The sequence below is a fragment of the Chinchilla lanigera genome, unplaced genomic scaffold, assembly GCF_000276665.1.
Source record: "Chinchilla lanigera isolate Chin_1 unplaced genomic scaffold, ChiLan1.0 scaffold00059, whole genome shotgun sequence".
In the NCBI taxonomy this organism is placed as follows: domain Eukaryota; kingdom Metazoa; phylum Chordata; class Mammalia; order Rodentia; family Chinchillidae; genus Chinchilla; species Chinchilla lanigera.
Window position 1 is genome coordinate 6,928,213 of NW_004955460.1, and position 26,324 is coordinate 6,954,536.

At 42.2% G+C, this 26,324-nt stretch overlaps 1 protein-coding gene across 4 annotated transcripts in view; it reads left to right on the top strand.

The window, feature by feature from the left end:
• Positions 1 to 25,973, top strand: part of Aoah (acyloxyacyl hydrolase (neutrophil)) — a 203,335-nt gene extending 177,362 nt beyond the window's left edge. For 2 of the 4 annotated variants that reach the window (XM_013521273.1, XM_013521274.1), the window contains exons 21-23: positions 1,314 to 1,390; positions 23,698 to 23,751; positions 25,472 to 25,973. In XM_013521273.1, coding sequence (XP_013376727.1) covers positions 1,314 to 1,390; positions 23,698 to 23,751; positions 25,472 to 25,621 — 281 coding nt within the window. In that variant the 3' untranslated portion in view covers positions 25,622 to 25,973. Of the gene's footprint in view, positions 1 to 1,313; positions 1,391 to 6,298; positions 7,135 to 23,697; positions 23,752 to 24,704; positions 24,747 to 25,471 lie in introns of those variants that run through there. The other 2 variants (XM_013521276.1, XM_013521275.1) reach the window with 2 other exon arrangements.
• The last annotated feature ends 351 nt before the right edge of the window (positions 25,974 to 26,324 follow it).

Genomic DNA, 26,324 nt, shown 5'->3' on the forward strand with positions numbered 1-26,324 from the left:
AGCTGCATGGCTTCTAAACAACAGAGCTTGATTTCTTACCAGTGTAGAAGTTGGAAGTCTAGGATTGGGATGCCCACATGCTTGGTGGTCAAGAGGCAAACTGCCAACTTCATGCATTCCCATGTAGCAGAAAGAGCAAGACAAGCTCCTTGGGGTCCTTTATTTTTCTTCAGTTCTTATTTTTTATCAGTACATGTTTTACAGTACATAATGATTACACTCTTCTTGAGGGGTTAGTATATGTGCATAACACATCTTAATTCCTTTTCCTTCCCCTTCCTCTCCCTCCATCTTCTGATCCTCTTCCTATTCACAGAAGTCAGGTTTCCTTTGCACAATCAAAGCCCCCACAACATCTCCATCTTCTCTGGGCGAGATGGCTAGGAGAGGATCGCACTGCTTGTGTTTTGGGGGGTGGGGCATGGAAAGGACTGAAAGTCTCTCAACTGTGTTTTCTATGCTCTCCGAACACCAGGACAGCAGGACAGGAGCCAGGAAGGAACAGATATCTCTTCCTTCCGCCCTCTGGCTGTGGCATTTCCCTGAGCGGTCCTCGCTGGCATGGATACTGCACCATGGAGTTCACTGCATCATTGCCTTGGTGCAATTGGCATGTGTTGTCCCTGTCAGAGGACAATTTTATTGCTTTGTGTCCCATTGGGATTCATAATATTTCCCCTGCAGCCAAGCTGTTAGTGCAATGTTGGGATGATTTTATGCAATTGTATTGTGACCTGCTACCCAATGGCTCAAGGTGATCATCTGACACAGGTGAGCGGTGTCTGCATGTATCAGTTCAGGAGAAATGCTAACAAAATGCTAAGATTTAACCTCCTGCAACACTGTACTATCAGGCCACGGAAAAACGAGAGGAACTGAAATCACCATTAGAACTCCATTTTTCCCTCTCCTCTTCCTGTTACAGAGACCACATTCACCCAGTGCTGTCATGATTCTCTTCCTGAGTTAGAAAAGTTAAATAGAGACAGCTGTGGTGGCACTCACCTGTAATCTCAGCACTTGAGAGGTTGAGGCAGGAGGACCATGAGTTCAAGGCCAGCCCGAACTACATAGTAAAACCTTGTCTCACAACAAACAAACAAAAAGAAAATGAAAACACATCATATCAGAGGAAGGTGATTTTTGTCTGGAAAGATCCTAGCCCTAGACAACAGCTCAGAGGCAGCCATGGCTGATTCCAGGGGTCTAGGGCACAAGGGCAACGCTGGTGACACCTCCCATGGTCCTTGCGTGGGGATGGGCTGTGGCTGTGCACGTGCTTGTGTAACACCCCCTTTCTGTGTGTTTTGCAGTCACAGAGGAGTGGCAGAGAAGAGGTGGGCAGCCATGGCAGCTCATTGAGCCTGTGGATGGATTCCACCCCAACGAGGTGAGTGCATCACAGAGGCTGCCGGTGGTCACCTGTGTGGTTATTTTTTTTAAACACATTTGTGTGTGCTTGATTTTATCCTATTTTTCTCCAGAGAAAAATGGAGGCAATGTACCTACATAAAGACAGAAAATCCAATAAAAATGAAGTGGAAATTGTCAGGGGAGGGAAAGGAGGTAGAAATTACACCTAGATTCTTGACTTCATTTCGGGAGTTTGGAGACTATGTGAAGCAGTTCAGAGAAACAGGATGCATGCACAACCCACTCTGGGCTTGCTGGCTGCTGGCGCAAAAATGTGTTTTGGTTCCAAAGGGGCCAGGTGTCTCTTGGACTATGGGGTGGACCTGGCATGGGGGCATTGGGTTGGAAAAATAGGACCCCGCCCAGAAAACCACTCCTCATGGGTGACAATGTAGTTAGGCCAAGAAGCATGTCTTAATATGAGCATTGTCATCCCAAGGGAGGAGAAATTCTGAAAGTTATATAGTAGCTGTTGACAAAGACCCAACTCACTCTAACCTCCACTCCCTTCCCCATCCTGGGGAGGTCAAAGGCTGCAAGTAAAACCTGAAAAAGCCCACAAAAGCTTAGATAAACAATGGCCTGTTACATCATCCTGCTTTGGTGTCCCTTCTATGGGAATGTCAAGGAGAAGCAAGATGTTGGCAGTAGACAGTGGCTTTGGCACCAGGAAGGCTTCTGGCCAGCAGCGGATGGGTGTGGTGAGGATGGCCCACTGTGACGCTATGTCCTATCTGATGTGATATTGCCTAGAGGAAGCACCACAGCAGCTAGAAGTGGCAGCCATCTGGCCCCTGTGTGCCCAGCCAAGGCCCTGCAATAGCACGGAGCCCATCAAGCTAGGGTCTTTATTGCCCAGGTACTTTATGCAAACTCCAGGGAGAGGTGCCTGTGGCCTGCAGAATCTTTGAGTCTTTCTTCTTTTCTCAAATCTCTTCGGCCAAAATGGGCCCATCTGCTGAGCTAGCACAGTAAATCCAATAAAAACCGCCAATGTTGGCACCTTAAAACTCAGACATCATCCCTATAAGTCCATAACAAGGCTTGGAAGTGGTGGTGCTCAAACTATAGCACTGTCTTGGTTACTTTTCTCTAGTTGCTGAGACAAAAATACCTGGCACTCAAAAGTAAGGAAGAAAAGGTTTATTTAGCTCACAGTTTGTGGAGGTTTCAGTCCATACTTGGTTGACTCCAAGGCAGAGTGGCACATGGCAGAGAGCAACAGTTCATGGTGGCTGAAGACAGGAAAGCAACAAGAGCAAAAGGGAGGAGTGGCAGCAAGCACCCTCTGTCTCTCCCTTACATATGCAAATTATCTGCCCCAGGGCGGGTGTAGCACTTACACCCATAATCCCAGCATTTGGATCATGGATCAGTCATAAACTCTAAAAGCCCACCTCATGACTTCATGAGGCTTTGGGGGGACATCAAGGCACAAACCATAACAAGCACACATCAGAATTGTTGGGGTGGGGGTGGGAACTAGCTCCTCCTTCAGAATCTACCCAATGTGTTGGCAAAGGAACCCTGCAGTAAACGTGCTCAGTGAGGCAGAAGCACCCTGCCAACCCCATCCTACAGGCTTGTCCTTAACACCAAATGGATAAAGCCTCAGCAGATTAAAAGGAGAGTGGTAATGCCGTGTGGGTGTTGGGGTGTGAAGGATGATGGTGATTCCGTCATTATCCCAGTGAAAAGACAAAGCAGACATTGAAAAGTTTGCTCTGGAAGGAAAAGAGAAATAAAAACAACTTGCAAAACTTTTAAGCTAATTATATTTTTAAAAGATAAAACAATCTAAAGGATCAGGCAGGGAGGACAGGAAGGCAAGTTCTCGTCACACAGGTTTCATTCAAGAAATCCAACTCCAGTGCATCCTGGAGGCAGGGTGACTCCGTCCATCTCAGATTCCCAACAGTGGCCAGAGGCCAAGAGGAGGGTGGCCGGCACACTCCCCAAGCGTCAGGCAGTTCGATAAAATATCACACTGTATGGCAAGAAGGTGACAGGGTGAACCCAGAAGCCACTCTGGCCTTCCTGCTTGGTGAAATGTTTACATGACACTGCAAAGATGGTCTTTTTTTAACTATCAAGAAAGAAGCATGGGAGGGCCCCAACACTGTGACTTGGAAGACCCCAAGTCACCGCGACACCCTTCCCCAGTGGTCTGCAGGACTCCACCTCGTCCCACACCTGCATCCAGGAAGGTGAGCAAGGGAGGCGAACCAGGCAGCTTGGAGCCCTTCTGCACTGCGAAGCTGAGAGCCCTGTCCACTGTCCTCAGGACAAAGGCCGGGGAGATGTGCGGCACACATTCCCAACGGTGACAGAAGTTAGTTTGCCTCCATCTGATGGAACAGCATGAGTGTAAGAGAAGCAATAGATATCTACCTCCACAGTAACACAGATCAACACAGGAACATGGTGGAAATAGAGACTAGAATAAAACAAAGCAGAGTCAGGATTGTGGGGTGATTAGACTATTGTGTGCCTCTTCCGACACTCATGGAACTGTTCAGGAGAAAGAGTTATTATTACTGGTACCTAGTGCCCTAAAAAGAGCAGACTATAAAATGACATTCACCGAGGATCCACATTGTGTGTTTGTGGTGTGTGTGCCTGTGTGTCTAGAAAATCTACATCCAATATTAGAAGAGGCTACCTCTATTCTAATTACAGATACTTCTAAATCTATTTGCCTCCCTTTGCTTAATTTTCTGCTTCGATGTTCCCCAAATGAGCAGGTACTGCTTTCATATGTTAAAGGAATCTGTGTTCAAGAAACACTGTGGTGTAAAGGAGCTGTGCCTTACCCCATGTGGTGTCCCACAGGAATGGCGACAAGAGACCAGTCATACGAGCAGTCCCCAGTAGGTGCCCAGGAAATATGAGTCCGGCAAATGAATGAATGAATGAATAAATGAATGAGTGTTGTGGATCACTGGATCCTAAGTCGCCAGTCTAGTGGCAACCTTGCCACTCTCATATTAGACCAGTATTTTAGCAGGGCCCGCTCATAAATATTTTCATCTCGGTTAGAGTGACAGCCAACTAATTGCTTTCAAAGCAGTTACCATGTGCTCGTTCATTTTCTTTTCCTCCCCTGACCCTCACCCCTTTCTCATTACCATAGATAGGGAAATAAATGCCCACAGATGCCTTGGGAACTGCGTAATTACTGGGAAGACAGCTTAGGTTTATCGACTTGAATGCAGAGAAAAAGAGCCGGTAATTTTCCACAGACCCATTGGCAGCCTCCTTTGTTGAGAAACATCAGGAAAAACAGCCCTAAGACCAGGCCTCTGTCTACGAAGACACTGATGGCTCCCTGTGGCAGGTGAACTGGCCCTTCCTGGGAAGGCGGCCAGCGTGACAGGCAGCCACAGAAGACTTGCTCCCCCTCTGAAGTACTGTCCAAAGAAATGCGTGTGTGTCTATGGTCTATGGGTGTGTGTGTGTGTGTGTGTGTGTATGTGTGTGTGTGTGTGCAGGGATGGAGGCATCAGACACTGTGTGAATGTGACCAGGATCACATGCTGGGTTGGATGGCGTTTCAGAGCCTCAGAAAGCTCAGGAACACATCAAACCACTGGGGGTACTTTCATTCAGTGAATCAATCACTTCTCATTTTTTTCTAACAATTACTGTAATGTTAAGCCCAATATAGACCCAGAAAGGACTTTGGATCATTGCTCCCAGCCCATTCACTACGCAAATGAGAGAGCTGGAACCAAAGAAGTATGAGAGGGCCATGGACATCAGACAGCACCGCTGACCAGAATGGGGCACTGTGAGGACAGGGGACAGGGTCCTTGTGCTTCGGAATAAAGTCAGGGCCACCTGTTCCAAACAACGCATCCCCCTCTGAGGCCTTCGGCAACCTCATTTCTCTTATGATTCAGCATTAAAAACCATTGCTGAGATGTAGCTGTGGGGGGTCCCGAAGGCCAGGCCAGGCCTTTGCAGAATGAGGAGAGGAGCCTTCTCACCACAGTGTGTTGTGAGGACCAGAGGATCAGGCAACCAAGACTGGGTCCCATTGACATCGTGGATGACACCACCCTCATCAGGGACCACCCATCCCGCCTCATCCCCCACCTCCTCCTTGAAAGTTCAGCTCAGTGTCACCTGCTGCCCTACACCCAGCAGAGTTGGCACCCCCTCTTGCAATCACAGCCACCCGTGGGCTTTGGTGGCCTCGTTGGGCAAGGCTGCAAGTTCCTTGAGAGAGCTCATCACATTCTCTCCAAACACTTCAGCTGCAGCCAAGGGCAGCTGACCATAGATAAGGCAGAAGAGGATTCCTAAGAAAGTGTATGTGTCATTTATTCTCAAGCAACAATTTATTGCAAATTTAGCAACTGAAAATAATGCACATTGATTCTTCTGCAGTTTCAGAGCTTAATTAAATCTCACAAAACCAAACTCAAGGTGGTTTATCCATGTTATGTCCTCTTCCGGAGCCTCAGTTGGGGGAGAACTGAGTTTAGATTCACTTGAGTGGTTGATATATTCATTCCCTTGAGGCTGTAGGACAGGCCCCAGCTTGTTGCTGAATGTCAGTGGGAAGTCACCGTCAGCAGTGACAGGGTGCTTCCCATCAGCCCAGCAAGAAGTCTCCAGAGCAAGTCCGCTGGCAAGACTATGTCCCCCAAAACATGGCAGAAACAAAGAAGTGACATCGTCCCCCACCACCTCTGTTGGTCAGGACAGAACAACAGTCCCCCCCCCCACGAATGCCAAGGGGAGGAAATCACACAGAGAAAGACATGAAGCAGGGATTGAAGAGATGGTGCTAGAGTCTGCCTGTTGAAGAAAGCATTGCAGGGCAAGTCTTCACTCCTGGTAATCTCCCTTTTCCTTCCCTTCATTCTGTCTCTCATAGGTGGCTTTGTCACTGTCAGCAGAAATTTTTTGGAAGAAAGCAGAGCTCCAGTGGCCCCAGATCCTGGGAAAGGAGAATCCATTCAATTCCCAGATTGAGCAGGTGTTTGGTGACCAAGGAGGTCACTGAGCAGCTCCCCTGGGCAGCACAAACCTGGGTAAATGTACTCACCAGCCCTCCCTGGAGGCTGTCATCAGGCCCCATGGGATTTTCTTCCTACATCTTTGTAAAGCACTCCCCTCTCTGTACAGAGCACAGCTGAATGGCAGTGTGATGCTTTATGCTTCCATGATCCATTTCCTGCCAGCTGCCCCTGGAATAACCTTTAATAAGGGACTTTGGCGACCATGCCAGGACAGGGTATTTTTATGCCCTCAACAGTTAATTGTTCTTAAAGGAGCTTCTAAAAACACAGACACACCTCTGCAGGACTCTGCCATTTACACAGGATCCTAGTGTACCCCGTGAGGGTGACTTCGAGATAGCCAGGCAAACTGGAGCTCTGCCTAGGAGTACTGCCGACGACGCTCACAAGCAGGGACAGCCCAGGTTCTGGGCTTCTACTCTCAAAACAGAACACAAAACCATAAATACAAAATTAGGTACAAACTCATATAGTTATTTACAAGGAGAAAACAAATCATAACTAATCACAAACCTTTAAAAGCCGGCAAGTACCATAAGCCTGCAAAGTCCATAGAAATAATCATTTTTTTCTTTCAAAGTTATTCTTACATTCTTTACCTGTGTAATCTGATTGCCTCTTCCTTACAACAATGATTTTGTGGTATCTTTGCCTATAGAAAGAATTAAAAAATAAAATTTGTTGCTTCTTGTTGATAGTTTAAATTTTTCTTTCAGCTACACAAATCATGATTGGTGAAGTTATATTATTCAGTATTGTTGTCACAATGGGTAGACCTCTGCCAAATATCCTTGGCTATTGTTTTGATTTGGTTTTTTTGCTTTTATTTTTTGAGACAAAGCCGCACTATGTATCCTAGGCTCACCTCAAACTCTCAATCCTCCTGTCTCAGCCTCCCAAGTGCTGGAATTACAGGTGTTCCCTAACATATCCAGCATCAAATTTCCTTTGGAAGCAAGCTGCTAGAAACCCACTGTCTTTCATAGTTGAGTCAGTCCTCCATATCACCAGTTTGCACCTGTGAATTTAAACAACTGTAATTTAAAAATATTTGCAAAAAATCTCACTCATACTGAACACATATAAGTGTATCTGTCATTATTTCCTAAACAATGCAGTATAACCACTATTTGCATGGCATTTACATTATATAAGAATACTTTGTATCTTTGGGGTCTTAAAAAGGTGCATGTGTTAAAGGCCTAGTCTTCTGCTTCATGCTGGTGGGAGGTGGTGAGAACTTCAAGGGACCTGGTGAGAGGTTTGAGGTCACTGGGCTGTGCCCTTGATGGGAACTGTGGGTGTCCAGCTCCTTTTTTCTCTTTTTTGCACCCAGCCATGAGGTAAATGAACCTCTTCCACCACATGCACCCACCAGGCCACAGCAATGGGGCCAGTTGCCTATGGATTGGAATCATCAAAATAAACCTTTCTTCTATTTAAGTTGATTAGCTTGGGTATTTCCTACAGTAATAGAAAACTGACCAATACAATAAATAATCTAGAGATGACTTAAAGTATACAGGAGAATGTTGGTTATATACATTTTATACAACGGACTTGAGCACCTTGGTTTGGAAACATCCCTATAGATACCAAGGATCAACTGTACTGGTGCAGGTTTCTATCTGTATAAGAACAGGAATTCTGATCAATTCTGTTGGACACCATCCTTATCTATGTGCTTCCCTACTTACTTGCTTCTGAAAGCAGCCACAGATTCAATGTTCACTCTGTGTACATCCAGGCCCACCAGCAGGCGTGCCTTTATGTATTCTACCTTGGGCAGCCAGCTTGGCATAGCCCAGAGGTGTGGGGTTGTTTACCCTCTGGGGGGAGCCCGGGACCAGCAAATGGAGGCACTACCTCCTCCATTAGTGGTCAGTTTGGGGAGCACTCTGTGAGTCTCTCAGGAACCCCACAGGTTCAGCCCTCTCTGCTCACTTCCCTCATCTCAGTGCCCTGAGTCCTGCTTCCCAGAATTGCTTCCCAAATAAACACCACACCCAAATCTGCCTCAATAAAGACAATGTTAAAGTGCAATGTGCATATGAATGTACAGTTGTTCCTTAGGATCTGCAGGGATTTGGTTCTAGGACAAACTGTAGATACCACAATCTTCAGGTGCTCAAATCTCTTGTACAAAATGGTGTAATCTTTGCAAACAACCTGTGCACATCCTCCCATAACTTTAAATCACCTCTGGGTGACTTATAATACCAAATACAGTGTAAATGCTATGTCAGTGGTTTATACTATATTATTTAGGGAACAATGGCAAGAAAAAGGTCTGAGCATGTTCAGTACAGAACCAAGAGTCATAGGCCTAACTGCTTAGTAGGTTGAATCTGCAGGTATGAAATTCATGGGTACCAAGGGCCAACACCAATACTTTATCCTCAAATACACTCTGGGTAGCAAAATATCTGGCACCAGTGCAAACCACATCTCCTGCTCACAGTTCACAGCTGATAACTGGACACCACTGCCTCTGCCCAGTTTCAGGCTCTGGATATCTCAGTTCTGGTTCTTCCTCCATGACCCACATACTTTCACACTGAGATCTGACCACAAGCCCTACACCTTTATTACAATGCTGGTGGACAAGAGCTAATGATGACCTAACTGGGTACAGAAATGACCGTAAACCACATAAATATCAACCAAAACTGCCATACTTTGGATCTTACACATCCCCCAAATGCCCGTGTGTTATAGCCTGGATCCCAGCCTGTGGCATTATGGGCAGCTGGTAGACCTTTAAAAGGTGGGGCCCAATGGGAGGAAGTGAAGTCATTGGGGATGTCTTTGAAGGGGATATTCGGACCCTTCTCCTGCCTCTCTTCTTTTACTTCTCAGCTGCCATAAGATGAGCAGGCTTCCTCTGTCTCACAGTCTTAGGCCCAAAACCATAATTCCAAGCACATGTTGGGCATGTGTGCACACCTGGAATCAATCCCACATGCTTGGGAGTATGAGTCAGGAAGACTGCAAGTTCAAACCCAGCCTGGACAACTTAGCATCTTAGGAAGACCCTGTCACAAAATTAAAGAAAGGGCTAGGGATATAGCTCAGTATGAAGACCCTATGTTCAATCCCCAGTCCCGCAGAAGAGGAAAAGGAGGGTTAAGAATGGAATGTCACTCAGGGGCAGAGTGCCCATAGGTTAAACCCAGCACTGAAAGATGAAATAGACTTACAGTGCATATGCCCACTTCTAACTATCTCAAAACATGTTTAATATTTTTATATTTGATTTGAATACTATGAATTTTCTTTGTGATCCTGTATTTTTTTTTTTTACATTTAAAAATGTTGTGCTAAGAAGAGGCCCTAGTCCTCTTCAGCCACCAAGGGGGTACATCACAAAGAAGTCCTTGTGCTCTGGAGGTCAGGACTTGGAGCAAGAAAACCCCACAATCTGAGTGTGAGCCACTGCTTCCTGAAAGGGACAGGTAGGAGAACCTGTGGTGGCGACATGGACTCAGTTCAGCCTTTTTGAGCATCCTGCCCCAAGCTTTCTCTGGGCATTGCCTCCTGGTACCCAGTAACTGCACATCCTGTGGAGGTACCAGGGTGCTGCTGGGGGAATGAATCTGCCTCAGTGCTCACTGGCTGTGTCAGGAGTGGAGTTTCCCAGACATCTCAAGACCAGAGTCCTACTCCTCATCTTCAGTTCAAGGCACAGTGCCTTTAGGATCCTCTTCCTTGAGACAATAGCTTTCCTGGGGAAACTCAACCTGACCAAGGCAGATTCTCTCCCCAGCCCTCAGATGTGGGGCACACGTTCACCACGCGCTCAGGCTGCTTGATGAACAGATGCAACAGTCTGCAGTTAACATGTCAGCTCCTCATTAAATCTGAATACAGAATCCATGTTTGCCCAGCGGGATGAACTCCCCTAATCTGATTTGGCAGAGGTTCTGGTATAAATATTCATGGAAGCTTGGGCTGTTTTAATCTGGTCCTTTGCGTGGAGTGTAAGAGGGTGGAGAGAGTTTGCTTTTAAAGCCTGTTTTCCAGGTCAATTCTTTAAGCCACAGTATCAAAAAAAATAATGGCCTCATGATCGTGAATCTGTCATTAAGGGAGATTAATCTTCCAAAGCTCTTGGATGGATTGAAATGAGAGGAGAGATAAAGAGCCCACATGGAGGCCTCTAAGGATTTCTTGTGGTACTGCATTGTTGGCTGGGTTCTTTGTTTTTAATTAATTATACCAAGAGTTTACAGGACCCCTTTCAACTGCAGGGCCTGAAAATGTGACTCCCAGTTCACAGGGCTCTGGTCAATTAGACTACGGCTAGGAGAACGGGCCAAGGACTTCCATGATCTGTCCAGCCCTAGGCTGCTGCAGACCCTGGGATAACATGCATGCTTCACCCAGCTCAGGATGGCCCCACTGTTAATATTTTCCCAGTGATTCCCACACTATGGCTCAGCAAATATGAGCCAAAGCCAAAATACAGACAGACCTTGTCAGGGATGCACAGGGATTTGAGCAATAGGTGAGACTTCAGCTTGTCTGGATTCGTGGAAAGAGCAAAACTGTGTCCTGCAACCTCCTAGAGCTTGAGCACAGCCAAAATGTGATGAGTAGGAAACTCAAGATGCCACCAGCTTTAAAAGGCTTAAATGCTTGGAGTCTCTGTTACATCCTTTGTAAATGGGAGCACCATTCCCTGCCCCTCAGCACTGCCGCAAGCATTAGCAAAAGCGAATCTTGGCAAAGTACTAAGAAATAAGAACAGGATGTGCATCATTTTCCCTAATGCTCAGAGTCATCCCCGGCTAGTCTGTATGGTCCTCCTCCTGTAGGACAGGAAATGGAGCTAGCACAGTGAAGTCACTTGCCCAAGACCACGTATTTCCTAAATGATGAATCAGGAGGTTGAAGCCAGCCTGGCTGGCTCCAGGCTATAGGTCCCAGCTGTTAAGCCCATCCTAGCTTCTTGAAGACTGCAAGGTCCCTTTGTTGCCACAACTGCTCTGAGAATGAAGCCAGTTCTCGGAAATCAGACACTGCCAGCATGCCAGAAAATGTCAATATCACTCTAAAGGGATGCACAGTTATCGTGAAGGGCTCCAGAAGAACCCTGCAGACGGCTTTAATCAAATCAGTGTGGAATCCAGCCTCTTTGGAAAGAAAAAGAAGAAGCTGCAGGTCAAAAATGCAAAAAGGAACCAGCTGCCATTCCCATAGACTGAGGCCAAGAGAAAGAGATGATCTATGTGCACCTCCTGGCATTGTTGTTATTGTAGGTGAGTAGATCCCTTGTTGAAATTTCTTGGGTAGAGAATTCTCCAGCAGCATTCAGCCAGGTGTTGCTTTTTGGTATCTCAACTCCAGAAGGATGAGTTAAACCTTGAAGGAAATGATACTGAATTTGTTTCACATTCTGCTGCTTTGATTCAGCACAAAAATTAAAAACAAGGATATGGGAAAGTCTGGGGCAGTATCTATGTCCCTGAGAGAAAATTAGTGCCTAGACTGAGGCGTGAGACCAGAGAGCTCATTTCTCCTCTCCCTCAGCTCCTTCACACCTCCACCTAGGTGCTGCTGAGTGCTTCTCGGGGGTCTATCTTCTCAGATTACATGATTCATCAAGGAAGTTTGCAAAAATAAAAAAGATCTACTCTGGAGAAATCTACTCCTTCAAGCAATAGAAATGGTTATGTCAACTATGATGCTTCAAGTGATGATGTTGATAATGATGACAATGACATAATTCTTCTTTAGCTTCATGCATTTCCTAACTATTTTAGACTCTTTGCTTGATTCAGAACCCAGAAATTATTTTTAAAACTTTTAAATTTGATCAGTATATGTTTGCAGTACATAATGACTACATTCATTGTGTAGAAATGGTACATGCACATTATCAAAGGTATGATCATGGCAGCACAGATGATGAAAAATTACTTGGAGTCTAAATACAGTTTAAACTCTGAGGAGACCAGAAGGACTGCCTTACTGAGACTCACCAGCATGAGAATGTCTCAGGAAAACAATGCCAATCTGAGAAACCCCTGGTCTTTTATGACACATCTTAATTTTTTTTACTTCTACTTCCCCTCTCCTCCATCCATCTCTTGGTCCTCTTCCCATGTGCAAGAGATCTATCCTCCTGTTTCCTATTATCTATCTTTTATTTTGCTCTTTATTTACACTTTAGTTTTCTCATGAGAACAAAGGTGCAGAAGAAAAATATTTGTGTAAGAGTTTTGGTCAGAGAAAAGGGAAAGAACAGGATGGCCTAGTAAGCAAGCTTGTGAGACATGAGAAACACAATACCCAGAGAAAACAGCTCTAAGAGTACCTTTGTTTCTATTCTACTTGCCTGATTATCTATCTTTCATTTTGCTCTTTAATTTATTTATACTTTGATTTCCTCAGTTAAGAGAAACTATGCAACAGTTAAGCTTGTGTCTCTGATTTGTTTTACTTATCATATGTGTTTTGGTTACTTTTCTCTCATTGCTGAGACAAAATACCCAAAGACCAAACTTAAGGAAGGAAAAGTTTATTTAGCTCACAGTTTGTGGAAGTTTCAGTTAGTCAGTACTGGGCTGGCTCCAAGGCAGGGTGGCACATGGCAGAGGGCAACAGTTCATGGCAGTGGAAGACAGCAAAAGCAACAAGAGCAAAAGGGAGGAGTAGCAGAGAACAAACTTCTTTCCCTCCCTTATATTGTATGCAAGCTACACGCCCCAAGGCAGGTTTAGCACTTACACCCATAATCCCAGCACTGGGCCATGAATCAATCATAAACTCTAGAAGCCTGCCCCATGATTGCATGAGGTTTTGGGGAGACATCTAGACACAAACCATAACAATATGACATTATGATCTCAAGGAGCATCCATTTTTGTTATAAATGACTCTAATTTCTCCTTCTTTATGGCAGAGTAGTAGTACTCCATTATGTATAAATGCCACATTTTCTTTTTCTTTCTTTCTTTCTTTTTATTTTTTTTTTTTGAGACAGGATCTCATGCTGTAGTTCAGGCTGGTCTTGAACTCACCATGTAGCACATGCTGGCCTCAAACTCATGGCAAGCCTCCTGCCTCAGCCTCCCGAATGCTGGGATTATAGACACCACCATGCCTGGCTAAATGCCACATTTTCTTTACACATTCATCTGTTGATGGACGTATAAGCCACTTCCATGATTTCACTCTATGAGCTGTGCTGCTATAAACATGTATATGTATTTATCAGTATGACGCAATGTCTTTAATTCTCTTGATACCTAGAAAAGGAATAGCTGAGTTGAAAGAAATTTCTATTTTTAGCTCTCCATACAGAAACCTTTTAAATATTGATAAATTTGCTTCTTAAAAGGTGTTTGCAAGGCAAAAAAACTACCATAAATGGAGTTAAAAGACAAATGGCAAAATGATGGAAAATGCAACTTACCTCATAGACAAAGAGCTAATCTCCCCCATGATACAAAGAATTCTTGAAAAATCAAGAATGATAAGACTAGCATATAAATTTTTTAATTGGCAGAGAGCACAAGTGAGCCAAGTTCACAGGAAATACAATCAAATGCTCCTTACATATAAAAAATAACAAATGTTTTCAACTTCACTTATAATTAGATAAATGCAACTTATACCTATACTGGGAGACTTTTGTTTTCTGATCAAGCATGTAAGGAATTTGAACATTATCACTTCATCTTAACAATAAGTAAAAGTTGAACAGACTGAAAATCAACAACTTTTCTTAGATCTTTCATAATTGAGAACAAAAGAAAAACTACTTTCTCCAAAATTAGAGGTAGACAGGACCATACAGAGAAACTCTTGCTGAAGTAGAAACCCATTAGCAGACACATAGACAAAAAGGACTGAGTATATCATGTCTGGTAACAAGACATACTAACAGTCAGAGAAGCACAGTTTGAGAAAATAGAGCAAACCTCAAACAACACTTAGATAAACAAGGATGTTGGAATTATTATACTGGGAATTTAAAATAACTATGATTAGTGTGCTAAGAGCTTTGATAGAAAAAGCAGACAGCATTCAAGAACAGATGACTAATGCAGGCAGAGAAAGTAGACTCTAAAAATACTCAAAATGGCATATTAGCAATAAAAACTTGTAATAAAGAATGCTTTCAATGGGCTCGATAAACTAGGCACCCCTGAGGAAAGGCTCTCAGGATTTGAAGATAGATCAATAGAAACTTCTAAAACTGAAAAACAAAAAGAAAACAATGCAGAAAACTTTGGAATGGAGCCTTCAAGAACCATAACTACAAAAAGTTTAACATATTCCTTAACAGGGGTACAAGAAGGTGAAGAAAGAGAGAACAGAATCAAAGAAATACCTAAAGCAACGATGACTGAAAATTTCCCTAAATGAATGTCAGCAGCAAACCACAGATCCAGGAAGCGCAGGGAACACAATGCAGGATAAGCATCCAAAAATCTACAGCTCAGTCCATCATATTCAAAATGAAGAAAATCAAACATAGAGAAAATATATGAACTTTTGGTGATCATGATGTGTCAGTGTGGACTTCTTGCTTGTAACAGATAATGCCCCAGGCCCAAGAGGGATTGTAGTAAGGAAGGATGCTATACATGCATGGGGACAGGAGAATGCAGGAACTCTCTACCCGCCACTCAGTTTCACTCTGAATTTAACGCTAGTTAAATATATATATTAAATAGTTACACTGAGAACAGTGGCATACAACTATAGTGCCAGCACTGAGGAAGGCTGAGGCGGGAAGATCTCAAGTTCAAGTACCAAGTGAGCAACTTAGTGAAACGCTGTCTGCACTAGGAAAAAAGCCATCGTGTGAATTGAGGCTATAGGCGGCCACTGACTCTTATTCCCCTTCAGGGTAAAATTTTATTTGAGGAACTAAGTTCTATCCATACTGTCTATATATTTTGTAATCTCTGTAATTCCAGAAACAAAATCTCTAATAAAAATAAGATAATATTCTGTCCCAAAAATAAGTTGTAATTTTTCCAGTTTTTTTTTTCTTTTGCTATCAAGAATCGAACTCAGGACCCTGCGTTTGCCAGGCAGGCACTTGTGCAGCTGAGCTATATCCCTGGCCCATACATTGTAATTTTTACACACCAATAGCTGACAGTTAGAAAGTGAAGGGGTTTTTTGTAAACTTGTTTAAAATAATAACCCAAAACACAAAATTTTTAGGACTAAAGCTAGCAAGACATGTAAACCTGTATGCCAAAAACAATCTTACTAAAATAAATTTTTAAAAACCTGAATAAATGGAACTATATATTATATCCTTAACTAGGAAAGTGCAATATTATTGTTGAGTCTATTGATTTTGATCTATAGTTCAATCCTAAAAATAATCTCTGAAGATTTTTTAATTGAAAATAATTCTAAAATATGGAGTATGATCCAAAGAATCTAGGTTAGGCAAAACAATTGGAAGTAAAAAGAATAAAATAGACTTAAAACAGTATTTTACCCCTTAACTCAAAACTTAACCATAAAGTTACAATAAACAAGAGGTGTTACTGATACTGAATGGAAAGTTTTGGGGATCAAACATCCATTTATACAGTTATGTGATTTCTTTCACAAAGATGCCAAAGAATCCAAGATTAAAAGAAGCCCTTTTAAATAAATGATATTGAAACAACTGGATTGGAATATCTAGACTCTTGTAATATCATGCCACATGAAAAAAATTAATGAGAGATGGACGTTAAACCTAACTATAAAAACTAACCACTAAAAAACTTCCAGAAGAAAATACCTTCACGATTTGAGGGTGGATAGAGTTTCCAAGATAAGATAAAAATAATCACCAAACATGAAAAGATTGATAAATTAGGCTTCAGAGAGAATTGACATTCTGTTCAAATGCAAGAAATTTATAAACTTCTGCTCAGCCAAAGGCACTACAGACTGCAAGAAAATATTCACAAAACATAGATCTGACAGTTACTTCCAAATATCTAAAGGACTTTTACAACTCAGTAATTCAAAGACAACCCAATTTTTCTCTAAATGAGCAAGATCTGAACATACACATCACATAAAAAGGTATAGGAGTGGCCAATAAGTACATAAAAAGCTCTCAATATTCTTAGCCACCTGGTAAATAAATGCAAATTAAACCATAATGAGATGCTACTCATTACCCATTGAAATGGCTACAAATAAAAAGACTGACAGCAATCACATGACGAGCAAGAATGCTGGCAAAGATATAGTGTGACTGAAGTCCTCACATAAGCACTTTGGGATGAAGTGACAGTCAAACCCATCCTCGGGCCCCTTTCAGTACTTTTGAAGTTTCCTTTAAACCTAATCATATATCTTCCCTATGACCCAGCAAGTTCACACCTAAGTACTGACTAGCATGTATCTAAAAAAGATTTGTACAAGAGTATTCATAGCAACTTTAGTCATAAAAGCTGGTGAACCTGAAAATGGATCAGATGTCCAGCAAATGGAGAATAGAGGAGCAAGTGAAATAGTACTCGGCAATGTGAAATGAAATACCCGCAACATAAACGAGTCTCAACGTTATGCTAAGTAAACATACATTCAAGAACAGGCAAAGTGAATCTGTGCTGAACATCAGAACGGTGTTTGTCGGGAACAGGGCTGGAGACTGAGTGAGGGGATGAAAGAACTTCCTGGAGTGGTGGAACCAACTGGAAGGATTTAAGGTACACAGAGGCACACACACATCAGAATTCAGGGGACGGAACATTGTAATTTGTGTATTTTATTGCATGTAAATATTATCTTTTTTTTGCACATAAATATTATCAATTGATGGGAAGCTCAGTGTGTAAACATATGAATGTCTGCTACTCACCTTCATAGAAATTAATCAATGGGAATCTTGTGGTTTAGCATGGGTTTTTATTTGTTTGTTTTTTGTTTTGGTTTGATTTTTGATTTTGAGACAGGGCCTCACTCTGTAGTCCAGGCTGGCCTTGAACTTACTGTGAAGCCCAGGCAGCCTCAGACTCAAGATCCTCAGCTTCCTGAGTGTTGGGATTACAAGCACCCACCTCCACACCCAGCTCTGCAGGGGGAATTTTTAAAGCACCTTAAGAATGACACATTGATGCACTTTGAAATCATAATGTTAAATGAAATAAACCAGACACACAAGCTTTAATCCTGTGTGGGTTCTCTTATATGGGAAACCCAAAGTGTAAATAAATGAAAGAGCAAAATAAAAGATAGATAAAAGGAAATAGGAAGCTAGATCTTCTGCAAATGGGAAGTGGACCCAGAGATGGAGGGAGAGGGGGAAAGGGAAAGAGGAAGGGGATGTAAAAAAGAATTAAAATGTGTCATGTGCTTGTGCCAAATACTCACAATGTATTATGTACAGCAAACATGTACTAATAAAAAATGAAAATAAAACAGAAAATATAAAAAATGACATATATATATATATATACTCCTACAATTGAGTTATTTTTCTAAAAAATGTTGAGATTTCATCTGTAAAAGGTCATTGAGAGTCGGGCGTGGTGGCGTATGCCTGTAATCCCAGAACTCAGGAGGCTGAGGCAGGAAGATCACTGCAAGTTTGCAACCAGCCTGGATTACAAAGTGAGCTCAAGGCCAGCCTGAACTGCATAGCAAGAACCTGTCTCAAAAAGACAAAAAAGAAAGGTCATTGAGAGAGTTCCTTAAAATCTACCTAGTGTGACTAGGACTGTGACCTGCAATATTTTAACAGACATATAAAAGAAGGTGTGTGTCCATGTTTTGCTAAGCTATTGATTTCATTACAAGCAAGAAATGTCAGAAGAAGAAAACTGTGCCTTCCTAAGCTTTAGACTATAAATAGTATTATAATTTGGGAGATGGAAAGATATAAAGGGAAAAAAGAAAAAAGGGTAATTAGAATGTAAAAATGGAACATGTTTCATGAATTACTTTGAAAGCACAACTTTTGAATACAGCTATTTTAATTCATTCCTATCCTAGGAAAATGTACAAAATAAAGCCAACAGTTCTTCCCTGGCCAGCTGACAAATTTATTAAACCAAGTGACTCCTGCCTGTCTCCATTTAAAGGAGCAGAATCCCTTTACAATTTGCAAAAGAGAGGAGGAGACGTTAATTAGATGGCAGATTATACTGCAGAAACACCGAGGCTGGTTAGCTGTGCAGACCAGGCACACAGCAGGAATGTCTAACTGCTGGAACATCTGACATTTGGAGCGCTGACTGTTTGCCCTTCAGCACTGCAGCCCTGCTCCTCCCCAACCAGGCCTGGCTGCTGGGTGAATGCGCCAGCCAGGGGCTTCCCTTCCCTCCATCTAGGTGGAACAGCTCACTGTGCCAGCAACATATTCTTTCTTTTCTTTCTCTTTTATTTTGTTTTTATGAAACAAGGTCTCATATAGTCCAGGACAGCCTTGATTTCAATAAACTGCCCAGGTTCACCTTCAATTACATCCTCCTGTCTCAGCCTCCTCAAAGTGCTAGGATCACAGGCTTGTGTCACCATGCCAGCCTTGATCATATTCTTTCTCGTGGACCACAAAGAAAATAAAGAATAGTGTAGCATATGGGTAAAAAGCCAAATGTTGTCAAGGAAGTCAGGGTGTCTTTAGCATTTTAGAAAAAAAAATTTTTTGATGTTATAGGCCAGTTTGAGTCAGGCTGTGGTTTGATTGTTGACTCTGCTGTATGATGGTAGGAAAGATACTTAACCACTCTGACCCTCAGATTTTCTGTAGTCATATTTTTATATTTAATATAGAATTTCCATAAGGATTAAATGAACTAACACACAAAAAGCACCTTATGCAGATCAAAAACACTTATCCATGCTCTGAAAATCCAAAAAGCTCTGACAGCGTTGGTGGTATAGTGGTTAGCATAGCTGCCTTCCAAAAAGCTCTGACAACCAGATTTATTTCAATACTCATTTGGATTCAAAACCTGGAGGGAAAGAAGGGACAGGAGATGAAAAAAGGAATTAAGATATGTTATATATATGGGCCAACTTCACACAAGCATTGTAAACATTATGTATTGCAAACTTGTACTAATTTTTTTTTTAAAAGGAAGAAAAAAAAACCTGATCTGACCTGAGGCCATTTAGCTTTCATTTATCCCATTTAATGTGAATTTAATATTTCCCTGCAGAAAATGTAATGGTTTGATCATAGTGGCCCACCTTCACCATTTGGCATATCACATAAATTGTACCATGTATACCACATTACCTTTATAAATCAAAACATTCTGATCTCTGAAATAGATATGACCTCAAGATTTTCAGATAAAGCATTGCTAGCCTATATGATATCACGTATCTCAGCCTCCTCAAAGTAAGTGCTAGGATTACAAATCATATATGATATTTCATTACTAATTTATAAACCCCCTATCTCTGGCTCATTACTGAGAACTCCTGTGCATGGTTTCCATTTCTGTAAAGAGTCTACAGAAATGGATTAGGCTGATTTTGAATGTATTCTGTGATACCAGTGAGCTTGGGGTCATCTTCCAAGAGAAAAATACAGTTTCTGAACAAAGCATTTTGCCACCTCCAGAGAACCCTTGAGTCCCAAGAACACAAAATTTAAGAAGGAAAAGCTGCAGCTATGCATAGCCACCATGGGTCAGATCAGTATTGTCGAGAAAGAAGCATTAAGGGAGTAGCCACGCTGCAGCAGCCCTGCGAAGATGCATGAGGAAAGCCGGGCAGAGGAAGGAGTGACTTCCGCTTTGGAGGAATGATATCCACTGTAGATGATTAATTGACTTCCGCCTTGGAACGACTGACTTCCGCTTTGGAGGAGTGACTTCCGCTCTTCCTCCACTGTAGGTGCAGACTGCCCCAGAGAGAAAGCATTCTAAAGAGCTAGTGAGAGCAACGGGGAGTGCAGCTCCATAGCAAGTTTAAATATTAAATGCCAGGGCTATAGTGCAGCAGATGGCAAACAAATTGAAAGATCTAACTTGTGGAGACTGGTTTTTGAGAGCCATATAAATTAAATATTAAGTAGGCTAGTTACAGGAGATAAATAGCTCTCCCTTCCTTTTAGGCTGCTTAGTTCTTTGGCATACATTGTTCCGCAGATATACACTTGTACACTTTCTTAACTACATCTAAAGCACAATTTATAATAAAAACTTCAACTTGGTTAAGAGCATAAGTAACCAGTCTTTTCAGCATCTCGCAAATACCACTTGAGAAGACGGCAAAGAAACTTGGCAAAACCACCAGAGAGGTATCGGCACCATCTGGTGGTGAAGCTGGAAACTGCAGTTGTATGTACCACTTTAAATGAATGACAGATCCTGCACCTGAAAGGTATTGATCGACAAACCAGTTATTTCAGGTGCTAACTTACAGAATTCTATAACCAGCCTTCAAAATTTACACTATTAAACTGAGACTGATAGTTAGTAGAGTAATATATTTATGATTTTGTTAGAGGGAAACACATAAAAAGTGTTTTATAAAAAATTATTTTATAAGAATCAATACACATACTTCCAGCATTCAGTACGTTCACTCTTTTCTACTTCTGAACACTTCAAATTTCTAAGTAAATAATAAGACAAGAATTTTTGAGTAATCATTCTTAGCTTTGGTTTAGATGCAGAAAGGGAAGATCTGAAAAGTTTCGACCATGGTGGAAATAAGCACCGACCACTCAAATGAGAACAGGCAGTGGCTACTCATTCAGGGCTTGCTCTATGCTGCAGTGTGGGTCCTCAGTGCCCCGCCAAAGGCCCATGTGTTTCAAGATTGGTCCCCAACAATGTAGTGCTATTGAGAGGTGGTAGAACATTTACAGGGTGGAACGTAGTGGGAGAAGTTTAGGTAACTGGGGGTGTGGCCTAAGAGGGGCTAGTGGATCCCAGCCCTTTCTGTCTTTCTGCTTCCCAGAGACCATAAGGTTAGGGTTAGGGTTAGGGTTAATGGGCCTGCTCTACCATGCATCTTGCTGTGATGGACTGTGCCTCCATGGTCCAAGTGACCACAGGCTGAAATTTCTGGAGCTATGAGCCAAAACAAGCCTTTCTTCCGTTTAAGTGCATTGGCTCAGCTATGTTGCCACAGTGAAAGAAAGCTAAAGCATTGCACCAAGGGAGTCAACCGCTGTCATCTGTTCTTGACAGACTTCTAGACAGGCAAAGGAGTGGAAGGCTTTATTTCGCAAAAAACAAAAGCTCCAGTGTGTACTGACTGGAGGTTGCAGGCCAGGGAGGACAGGAAGGGGAACTAGAAGTGGGACCTCCTGTTTGGTTATGTAGGAGAGTACATCTAGTTTTTCTCTGGTTGGTTCTAAGTTGGAAACTGGGACAAAAATTAGGAAAGCTGTCCATTATTAATCTCACTGGTTGTTTGGAGCACACTGTGACAGGGTTATCATTTGACATCCTGGATCAGTTGCTAGACACAGCAGCCTGACTTCCCGCTGGTCTGGCATATACAGTGAGCTGCCTTTCTTGGCTGGTTGCTGCAGAGGAACAGCTTGGTTTCCTGGGCTGTTGCTGCAGGCACATATTAGAGTTGTACCATTTATTCTGTCATATACCTGAGGAGGATCCATTGAGTGAAGCTTCCATGGCTCAAAGCACATTTTGGAAATCACTGTTTTATTTTAATAGGTAACACATTAATGTAGTTGCAAAATAAAAATCACATACAAAGGTATACCCTCTTGCTCCCACCTTCAAATGAACACAAGTAATCATTTCTACTCATTTTTTCCAACCTTTCTTCCTGCAATTTAAAGCAAATATGAACCCAGAGTCTTGTTTTTCTGTAGCTTATTGCTGTATTCAACAATAAATATCAATTATCTTTCCACAGTAGTTCACAGAGAGCTGCCATTTCTGCTTTTACAGCTGTATAATATTCCATTGCATAGATATGCTGTAAATAAGTGGCAGCGTGTGTGTTATTGTTCTTTTTTCTTTTAAAACAAAATGTATGAATGTAGAGCTGTTTTTTCTACACTAAATTCTCAGTATTCAGGTTTAATTGCAGTGCTGGCACTTTGTGATAAATAAGTGGGCTTGGGGTTGCAGTATGGCACTCAGTCTTTAAAAGGTTCCCCAAGCCGAGTTTGGTGGCACATGCCTGTCATGCCAGCACTCAGGAGGCTGAGGCAGGAGGATCACTGTGAGTTTGAGGCCATCCTGGGCTACACAGTGAGCTCAAGGCCAGCCTGAACTTCATAGAGGGACCTTATCTCAAAAAAAGTAAGCAAATAATAATAAAAATTAATGAAAGTTTACCCATCACTGCTTTAAATCATTTAAGCAACCCCTTGTTGATGGATGCTTGGATTGCTTTCAGCTGTTGCTTCAAAATCGCACTGGATAGAATTTACTTTGCAGTGATATAAATTCATCTATGGAATAAATTTCCAGAAGTGGAGTTCTTCAACCAAAGAGTATACATTTGTTAGTTTGACAGCTAAATCCAGACTAACCCATAGAAATTGCATTAATTTATGTTTCCCAGCAATATGCAGAGTCCAGAACCGAGTGCAATGAGGACTCCTATACCATTCATATAAAAATAAAGCATATGTGAAATTTATACATTAACAAGCTGCTATATAAAGTACAGTGCTACCTTGGTTCATGAATGCTTTTGTTTGCAAGCAATTTGCTTCACAAACAGAACTGTTAGGCAAAATTTTTGTTTTTGTGTGCAAACTCTACATTGGGTAACAAATGTGACTACAGCCATCTTTCCCACAAACATAGACATCTTTTCCAAAATTGTAGAACAAATTAAGTTCATGAATCAAGATACCTCTGTATGTATGTTCTATTCTAGTGTAAGGTAAACACACCTTCATAAAGACCCAGAAGTCTTGGTTGGAATTTAAAAATCTTGGACTGCTGGTAGTTCTGTGTTCAAATATAACTGTTATTCCCAGGCTTTTTCCACCACTCCACAGACAGGCACCCTTTTGGATAAAGGAAGGACTGGTACCGTGATTGACTCTGGAGAAGATGACCCAAGGAAGAGAGCCGCACAGCCCCTAGAGGGAGACACCAGCTGCAATATTCCACAGGGAATTCTGCAAGCCTGGTGTCAGGAGCGCTGTCCAGAGGAGATGCAGGCTCCAGACAGGCAGGTCTCCTTGGTCTCACAATATGCGTGGTTGGACATGGACAAGGAGTAGCAAATGGTTGCAAGGTGGAGCACAAGGAAGGGATTCTGTTGTCGTCAGTCTACATAAAAAAGCAAATTCCTGATGATGTTCTTTTCCACCTCCTAACAGATCCTCTTCTGTACTTCTTGGGACCAGCATTTTGAAGACACCTTTGGAAGAGAGGTATCTCTCACCTCCAAAACCTATTTAGGGATACACTTAGAAATACTACACGTACCCCTTCACACAGTGCCCAAATTCAGATTCTTAGTACTCTAAGCAACAGTCACAACCATTTCTTTATATAAATCCATAGCAAAAGGCAAAGTTAATGTCCAATTTCAAACAGCCTTTTCCCGCTGGTAAACCAGTTGTCCAGACTTTGTTCTGGGGATACAATTGTTGCATGTGCTTTCATTAATCATCAGTAATAGGTCTGGGATCTCATTATATCTTAAATGTAGGTTGTAAGCTGTTTATATTGTATATATGGTGTGGGGATCAAACTCTGCCTCATTGCACGTTGGACAAGTGCTCTACCACTGAGCTACAGCCCCAGTCCTAAACTATTTAAACAATAGGTCAAAGACCGGGAGAAATAAACAGAAGGAGGGCTGAAGGGGAAAAGATTTCTCCAGAAGTCCTTCATTTTTTACTTTTTATAAATTAATTCCCTCCAGTCAGCAACTCTTTGTCAAGTTCAGCAATGACAGTGTCTTCCAATTCTGTTATGTTATTCATTTGAAAACATGTCAAGAGCCACCTGGCAATGGCTTCTCTCTTTTGTTGTAAAAATTCTCATCTGCCTTTTCAGTTATGATTGCTGCTGCTCTATGACACAACAGCAGAATTCAAGAGTTTGCTTTATGACAAGGCCTTAGAGTTTTTCTCAAAATACTTTCAGCCAGGGAGCTCAAAACAGTCTTCTGCTTAAAGGCAGAATATCTAGTTTGCAATCTTATTATGACAGGGAGGAAATGTTGAAATTAAAAATCAGAAGAAGTCCTTTTATCTAACACATTCAATTAATCGAAAAACTCAATTACAGTGAGAAAGCATTATAAGCAATTGCATATGCAGCTCAGCTATTCCTCTTCATTCATTAACTGCATTGTAAGGACAGGCCTTTCTTTGAGTCTTTCTTCCAGGAGTCTGAAGAATGAATTGCACAACCTCACAACCTCTTTTTACATAAGCAACCAGCATGCACTGTGTAGGTCTGAATAGAGAACCAACATTTTAAAATATAAAGAAATCTCAAAGCAGTGTTCTTTTAGATTTCTATTATTTTCTCCTTTTATATATATACTTAATACAGACACAGTTTCCTTACAGAACCCCTCATTCTTCTCAGAGGAAAAACAAATCCGGTTTCAGACTTTCAGTCTATATAATACATGACTGTGTCATTTACAATATGTCATTTACAATAACATTTACAATTGGTACCATCAGATTTGGGAACAAACACTGTTGACTCTTCTGACATTTGCTCATGGAAGCAGAAATACACACACCTATTACAGCAGTCTGCTGGTCTCTGAAAGATGTCAGTGGGTTTTACCAAGGGAGTGCATGACTTAATAGAGTGATATGGCAAAGTGAGACTTACAGACTTTATCATGCGTGTGTCCACACGCTCCCTGATTTCTCAAGAATATGGGCCTGAGAAGGATCCTTTCCTTTCCCTGCTTGAGGATAAAAATGAAATAAGTAAAGATGAAGCCAGGATATTACTGTGCACCAAATTAATCCATACTAACCAGCTGGAAGCCACACCCATCGAGTACCTCAGTGTTTTCCAAGGTCAAGAATCCATGCACAGCTTGGCTAGGCCCTCAACACACAGACTCACAAGGCAGCAGTCAAGGTGACACCAGGCGTGCTTCTTTTTGGAACTCAGGGTCCTTGTCCAAGCTTCTGTGGGTGTCAACAGAATTCAACTCCTTGTGCAAATAAGATCCAGATGCTCAGCTCCCAGAAGATTGCTGCAAATTCCTGCAGGGTGGCCTGTCCCATGGAGATTTCACATGACTGTAGTTTGCTTCTCTGAAACCAGTGGGTGTGTCTTGCTCCGCAATATGCTACCATGAAGGATGTGACGTCTGACCTCCACCACCTTGACAAAATCTAACAAGGGAACACATCCTTTCACCTCTGTCATACTCTATGGGTTAGAAGCATGTCACAAGTCCAACTCACCCTGGATAGGAAAGGGTATAAATAAGTCACTGGGGGTGGTCTTAGGGTCTGCTTGCCACCAGAGGGGAGAAGAGGATGTCTGGGAATGGTGGGACAGTGAGGTAGGAAAGAAACAGAGAATTTAGGCAGCCAGTTAAGGGGCTGGGACTTTGGGGAGAAAGAAAATTACAGGGCACATTTTCACAGCTTTGGAATACCAATCCCATCTACTCTATCTCTGGGAAATACATGTAGTTTTTATCTTTAGTGAAATTCTGCATTGCTCTTCAAAGATTTGGGGATCAGGTTTGTGCTGTTAATTAAATTTGTAATATGTTAAACTTGGTCTGAAGATGTTTCTGTACATGACTTCATTCTAAAAGTTTCTCTGTTCATAGTGAGCAGCAACCTAACTTACTGCGTGAACTGACTGTAACCTACCTTTTTACCAAGTAACTGAGTCTCAGCCAATCACAAACAAGAGACCATATTCAAATAAGACAGGCAGGATCATTAACCAGTCAGATTGTCTCTAGACCTCACTTTCGATTTCTGTAGGTCACTACCTATCCTGT